We start from the raw sequence: 6,974 nt of genomic DNA on the forward strand, positions 1-6,974 counted from the left end.
GCAATACAAAAGAAAAAGAAAGAGAGCTCATCGCTTCATCTTGAGAATAGGTGACGTCGGGAAGAAAAGGCTCAGTACGACTCGGAGTCCCTGCTTAGCATGAAGTGAAGGCATCGTGTCGAGCCCCATGACTTCTGGACACACATGCATTGTCCGCGGTCACATATTCTCTTCATGTCTTCCTTTTTTTTCTTTGGAATGTGTTTTCTCTACATGCTTCTCATAAAGAAAAAACCTAATTTATGCGCAAGAGAAAAAATGAAAAAAGAAATGTGTTTGGGAGCCCAATATGTTTTCCTTTTGGTTTTTGGAGGTGGTTTTTTGCTTCTTGCAATTGCTTTCCTTAACTCCCAAGTCGCCCACCCCACCCCTCCAAGAGTCCTCTCCCACTACTACTAGTAGTCGTCGTCTTCCTCCCTCCCCTCCACGCTAATCCAATCCATCCACCCCCTAATCACCCCCGCCGCCGGCCTAACCCCCCTCTCCCCTGCTCTACTACGCGCGCGATGGCGGCGGCGACGGCTCCGGTCGAGGTGCCCGCGGCGGCGCCGGTGAGTGCCCTCTGCCCCGCTTCCCCTCTCGCTGTCTAGAATCTTCTTCTGGGTCGTTTCTCGCGCTGGATCTGGCCGCGCCAGGGCGTGCGACCCCCGTGATTTCGCCGGCGCCCGTGCCCCTTCCGCGAGCTCCGCTGGTTAGGGTTAGGGTTTGGCGAATCCGTGCTTGGTACGGTCGTCGGAGCTGGAAGTAGGCGCGCGCCGCCTTGGTCCGGGTCGGAGCTCGAGATTCGTGGCCGGCGGATTGAGCTAGCGCTCGCGGGTCCCGCTGGGCTGCCGAAGAGGATTTTTTTTTTCAAACGTTTGAATACTGTTTGATGTCTGTGATTTGTAGTGCTGGCTGATTAGCTGGGCTTGTGCTGCTAGCTGATGCTTTTAATCTGTGAATTTGTTTGTTGTGATGACAAACTCTGGGCTATCGATTCGGGTTGCAGCTCGGGATCGATTGCAGGCGCTTGGTTAAGTTAGTATGCGCCGATTCCATGGACATGGATAACATGATTGCTCGAAACATGGGGAAACTTATGGGCCTGTACTAGCTGATTACCTGTGGCTTGTACTGGCTGATTATCTCTGGCTTGTGCTGGCTGATTATCTGTGACTTGTGCTAGCTGATTATCTGTGGCTTGTGCTAGCTGATTATCTGTGGCTTCTGTTAGCTGATTATCTGTGGCTTGCGCTAGCTGACTATCTGTGACTTGTGCCAGCTGATGTTTTTAATCTGTGAATTGTTTGTTGTAATAACCAACTCTGGGATATCAAGTTCAGTCCGTCGGTGACGCAGAACCTTGCTTGCGTGATTCAAGGCTGCTTACGTGTGATTTCCAACTTGAGTGAAATTTTTGTTTGTGTTGGGAGTTCAGAACACCTTTTGCTTATCTCACAAGCTAGTTCTTTGGGTTATATGAGATGACCGGCAAGTCGATTAACAAGTGCTGATGTTTATATGTGATTTAGGGTGAAGTAGCAAGCATATACGCGTTAAGTTATAACCATTTGTAAAGTTCTTAGTGTAGCTAGCATATGTGAGTTGGGAAAAACAGCCGGATGGTTGTTGTCAAGTTTGGTTTGGAAGATCAAGCTGCTTGAGGTGGCTCACTGTGCCTTTTAAGTATGCAAGAGTGCTTAAGAAAAATGGATTGATTTGTGTTTATATGAGGAAGCATGAGCTTAAGTAGTTTGATTCAGTCCATCAACTAAAGCCCCACCTGCATGATTACTCAACTGTTGAAAGCCTTTGCTTGACTAGGGATTTCCTTATGCAGTGTGCTATTTGGCTTTATTTTTGCTTCCCTGTTTGTTTCCCTTTGTAGTTGTTCTGTAACTGATAATGTTTGGTCATGACAGGTGAGGACTGTGAAGGTCACAAATGTTTCCCTGAGTGCAACTGAGCAAGACATTAAGGAGTTCTTTTCTTTTTCAGGAGACATTGAACATGTGGATATGAAAAGGTTTGCAAGTTTGTATTATTTGTACAACAGGACCATATACTTCTATTACTTTTCTGAATAGTATTTTTACTCGCATTATCAGATTTTGATTGCTCTATTTTTTTCTCAGTGGTGACGAGTGGTCTCAAATTGCATATGTTACTTTTAAAGATGCCCAAGGAGCAGAGACTGCGCTTCTTCTTTCGGTGGGTAATTGAAGGCCTTTGTAGGATTTTGTTCAGCTGCTACAATCTTCTCTCTAATTGTTCACTATTTCTTTAATTATTGTCCCTCAACAGAACTCTGCCATATTTCATTGCCACTAGATGTGAAATGTTTATGCCAGATGTTTCAGACTCCATACCTTATTTTTACTTGCTTTTCATCTCAACAGAAGTAGTATCTAAACCTTGCAAATATATAATTCTTCAATTGTTCTTTAATCCAGTTAATGGTCAATCGCCTTGCAATTCTTACTCAATGATTTTTCTGAAATAGAAAGCAATCGTGGCAGTTTAAGCACAGTTCTCATTTTCATAGGATCGACATCTATGGAAATATCGTCTTGTTCTCTTATGAAAAATATCTCTGAGCAGACATTTTTATCTCATTGTAACAGGGTGCAACAATAGTTGACCTTTCTGTTATCATTGCACCTGCTCCAGAGTATCAACCGCCCCCTACTGCCTCTGCTCCACTGGTATGTGATGCCTCAGTTTACCATGTTGGCCTGTTTAATTCTTTGTCTGTTATGTCCTGAGTTGAACATGGCACATATGATAATTCTGTATGTATGTAGGTCAGTTCTGTTTTTCTTAAATTCACTGAAACCGTACTGATTATGTTGGACATCATACACTTTATGCATATTCCTCTTTCTTTACCATAAATGAGATCAAAGTTGCAATGAAGAGTTCATGCTTAGTTGTAGTTAACAAATGACCATCAGAAACTCGTGATATATTTCACAAGGTTCCATCTGCCGGGCCTCTTCTTGATTTATTTATCTGGAAGGCATACTCAGTACCCCTTAATGTCTTGCATCCTATTAGTGCTAAACCAGAATCCCGTGGAGCTCTGGTGTCCTGCTTTTATTAGACTTAAGATTAAGATCTTTTACGCCTGGTATTATGCTCAACTGTATGTATTTATCTCTTTGGCTTTCAGATGTTCCAAATTTTCAAGTTGTGCAGTGTGAACTAGTGCTGGTGTTCATGCACCAGACCTAGATTTATGTTACTGGCAACCTTAGTTCATTAGTAACATGGAAACTACAATTTAAGTATGTTGTTGTAATATCGAATATTGTCCTGTGTTTTCAGATGAATGGAACCAGAGTACCAGTGGGTGGTGACAATGTGGTCCACAAGGCTGAGGATGTTGTCAGCACTATGCTTGCCAGGGGTTTCACCCTGGGCAAAGACGCTGTCGGAAAGGCGAAATCTTTTGATGAGAGGCATGGCTTCACATCCACCGCCACCGCCAAGGTGGCCTCCATCGACAAGAAGATAGGGCTCAGCGAGAAGTTTACCATGGGCACTACAGTGGTAAACGAGAAGGTCAAGGAGATGGACCAGAAGTTCCAGGTCTCCGACAAGACCAAGTCGGCGCTGGCTGCGGCAGAGCAGACGGTGAGCAACGCTGGGTCCGCCATCATGAAGAACAGGTACGTCTTCACGAGCGCGTCGTGGGTCACCAGCGCGTTTGGCAAGGTTGCCAAGGCCGCCACCGACGTCAGCACGATGACGAAGGAGAAGATGTCAGCCGAGGACCAGCAAAAGGGCTCCGGGGGCAGCTCGTACACGCCCATCCGCTGATCCTCACCCCCCGCTCCTCTATGTGCCTCTTGCCATGTTGTATTATTTATTGGTGGATCAGAAGACAACATTAGATATATAGAACACACCAGATCACCCCTTCCATATGTGAACCTTTGCATATGTGAACCTTTGCAACCCAGGATTTTTTTCTCTCTTTGTAGAAGAACAGGAAATTTACCTTGGGTTTTACATGTGACAGAACTGTTCAAGGTAGAATTGGAATGAACCTTTTACTTTGTTAAGTTGTGGAAGGGTGCTGTAATAATATTGCTAGTGTTGTGTTGGTCATAGCAGTACAGAAATGCCCATGTGCTCCATATGACTATTGAATTGCTCGCACGAAAGCTTCTGTGGTATGATTGTTGCATCTGTCAAGTGGTGGTGTAATAGTGCTTCTATTTAAGCATGAGGAGAGATGGAACTGGATCATGGCTCACAACTAAGATTTCGTCATTTATATGCTCATACTAGCACATACCACACAAGTGATGCACGCAAGGTTTGCAATGGACACAAGTTTATCACTTAGTTGAAACTGACTTTGTAATGTTGTCGAAACCCACAAACATCCTGGGACTTGGAAGCATCGGGATTGCAGTCTGCATGATCTTTCTTTCCATGAATTCCGATTTGTCGTGATGGTTAGCTTGAACTTTCTCTGCACGATCTTGCTTTCCATGAATTCAGATTCGTCGTGATGGTTAGCTTGAGATCAGGGAATGACTTTTCTTGTGCACACCGTTATGGAACTAGCACATTTGATTCAAATGGTACCGAGTATTTTTTGTAAGTGGAACTCTCCACTCCATTTTATTCCGGCAGACACATAGAACGTTAGTTAAGTAATGGTGACTTTGATGTTTTTTATCTTGGCTAGCATGGTGTCAACATCTATAAGAACATCGACTGCAGCGTTTTTTCTTAAAAAAAATTGGTGAAATTTAAAATTAACATACTATTGTAGAGAATTACAATTTTGCCATAACCATCATACTAACTCATAAACTAAAATGTTTGCACACAAAAGGTCAGCTCGAGCATAGGAGAGTATCAAAATAATACAAAATAAAAAGCTACATTAAACAAGGATGCACATGCGCGAGAGATAAAAAGCCCATGCTTGAAGAACTCCTACCGACCATTGTTGAAGGTATCACCAGGGTCAAACCTATCACGCTAGTTATCTAAACTACGTATATCAACATGCTTGCTAAACAGTATCCGCAGACTACATAAGTGGATGCTGGCGTTTCCGGTTACTTAATTGAACACAAGGTAACTAGCTGCTAGTACAAGCATAGTAGATAAGCAAGCTTCCGACGACGATGGCAAACAGCTCGGGACGAGCAGTGTGGGGGTCAACAGAAGTACTAAGAATAGTATAAAAGCAGAGAAGTGGGTGAATATAGGAGGTTGCAAAGAATCATCCTTACTCGGGGGACGACTCTGCAAAACCTAGCGAACCGCCTCCGTTCGTCCTCCTCCCCCGCGCCACTGCCGGAAGACGCCACCGTGTGAAGCCCGTGTGGTCTACAGCTCTCGGCGGGATCCCTGGATCTGTGGGCGACAACTCTCAGCTAACTTGTTCAGCTTCACTCTGAAGTGAGATTTATGAAAGGTGGCTTGAGGCAGAGGGCATGGATGTCCAGCGGCGGCGGTCGGTTTTCTGGCCGGGTAGGTAGTCTCTGATAGTGAGACGTCGATGGCCATGATTCTATCTGCAGGTCGTAGGCAGCAATGTAAGCGGGCAGTGTCCTGGTAAGGCGATTCTTCGCTTCGGCGTGTTGGCAAAGGCGTGGTCCTGCGCTACTAGGTGATTTTCGAGACGAGGCTGGGAGACCTTCAGATCGGCGCAACGATAAGTTTGTTTTGCTGCATGATTCTACCACCACAGACGAGAGCGGCGAAGCACGAGGACGGTGCGAGGCGGTCGAAGTGTCCTAAACTGGGATTTGACTGTCGGTGACTTTCGTCCCTTGATCTCCGTTGCAAAGTGCGACAACGACCTTCCTTGTTTGGAGTCATTGGTGGCGTCTGGCTCTTATTGCTGCTTGATTGTCCGCTTGTGCGAGCATGATCTTCAGTTGCGTGGTATCTCACGTCAAGACCGTGTTGTGTATTTAGTTGTGAAAACCGTGGAAAATGGTGATCACATCGCAACTGATGTGAAGAGATGACTGGTGCTGATAGGGGTGCTATAGTAGATGGTTGATCATTTTATTGATCGATTCAGAGTTTTTCTTTCTTCCTTTAATCCACCAAGGCATTGCTTCAGTCCTTGTTTTGACTTCGCGCCTTTGCTAGTTGCCGGTGTGACTTTTGTGTGTGTGCATTGGTGGTGGCCGTGTGCATCTTAGCTATGCAGAGACCGGCTGTATGTGCTCATTGCGTTTGTATCCCCTTGATGCTCCATTTTGAGCTAATAAAATCCACCCTTTGTCGAGAAAACTTTGTGTATAAAATCATGGTGTTTTGCTGCAATGAACTGTTATAAACTGTTTGTGGTGTAAAAGGTTACATTTTTATTCTTATTATCTAATGGTACAAAAAACAATTTTCGATGCAAGGAAATGTGGGGGATTTTGATGGAAGGGAACATGGGGGATTGGTGAAGGGAACGGATTCACAAAATCCCCCATAATCCCCATCCCCTTTGGGGCTTGGAAACCCCATGCCAAACAAGGCCTTACGGTGTGCCTGTAGTGCCCTTGCACGTGATGTACCATTTCCTTCCTCACAACTCCATTGGATGTGCCAAAGAACACGAAGGGGATTTAAGAAAGACATGGTGGGTCGGACATGTAGAAGCTCCCCCTCTCCCTTGTTTGTGCTTTGGCGTGTGCTCAATCGAGATCAGTATACTGTGGAGCCTGAAAAATCAATTCATCTCTTCACTTAGAGACCAATAACGTGCTTATAGGTGGACAAGTCGAGTCACGTTTATAAATTGTTTGTAATTTAAACTGTCAACCCAGTCATTGTACCGTAGTGGTATGTATTGCTTCCTGTTACGTGGGTGGCTTGTGTTGTTTTCATAGTATAAAGCTACTTTTCCGCTTACAATAGTTGCTTTTTTAGTATATATGTACTCTCCATCACTAGTAAATACAGAGTAGTTCTTGACATTTTAGTACATATGGACTCTCCATCCCGAGCAATTTCTTCACAAT

The 6,974-nt window shown here is 44.7% G+C and overlaps 1 protein-coding gene across 1 annotated transcript; it reads left to right on the forward strand.

The window, feature by feature from the left end:
• The first annotated feature begins 342 nt into the window (after positions 1-342).
• On the forward strand, positions 343-4,092 carry LOC123088422 (binding partner of ACD11 1). Its single transcript, XM_044510634.1, has 5 exons — positions 343-551; positions 1,902-2,005; positions 2,115-2,190; positions 2,604-2,684; positions 3,307-4,092. Exons 1-5 carry the CDS (start codon positions 507-509, stop codon positions 3,799-3,801), a joined length of 801 nt encoding a protein of 266 aa, XP_044366569.1. The 5' UTR covers positions 343-506; the 3' UTR covers positions 3,802-4,092.
• Positions 4,093-6,974: the final 2,882 nt, after the last annotated feature.

The sequence above is a fragment of the Triticum aestivum genome, chromosome 4A (genome assembly GCF_018294505.1).
Source record: "Triticum aestivum cultivar Chinese Spring chromosome 4A, IWGSC CS RefSeq v2.1, whole genome shotgun sequence".
Classification (NCBI taxonomy): domain Eukaryota; kingdom Viridiplantae; phylum Streptophyta; class Magnoliopsida; order Poales; family Poaceae; genus Triticum; species Triticum aestivum.

What these genes read in the sequence shown, in the direction of transcription:
- LOC123088422 (XM_044510634.1), top strand. Translation starts at nt 507, where the DNA reads ATGGCGGCGGCGACGGCTCCGGTCGAGGTGCCCGCGGCGGCGCCG. An exon ending in AGGTGCCCGCGGCGGCGCCG is followed by an intron (nt 552 to 1,901) that starts GTGAGTGCCCTC and finishes TGGTCATGACAG; the next exon opens with GTGAGGACTGTGAAGGTCAC. An exon ending in CTACTGCCTCTGCTCCACTG is followed by an intron (nt 2,685 to 3,306) that starts GTATGTGATGCC and finishes CTGTGTTTTCAG; the next exon opens with ATGAATGGAACCAGAGTACC.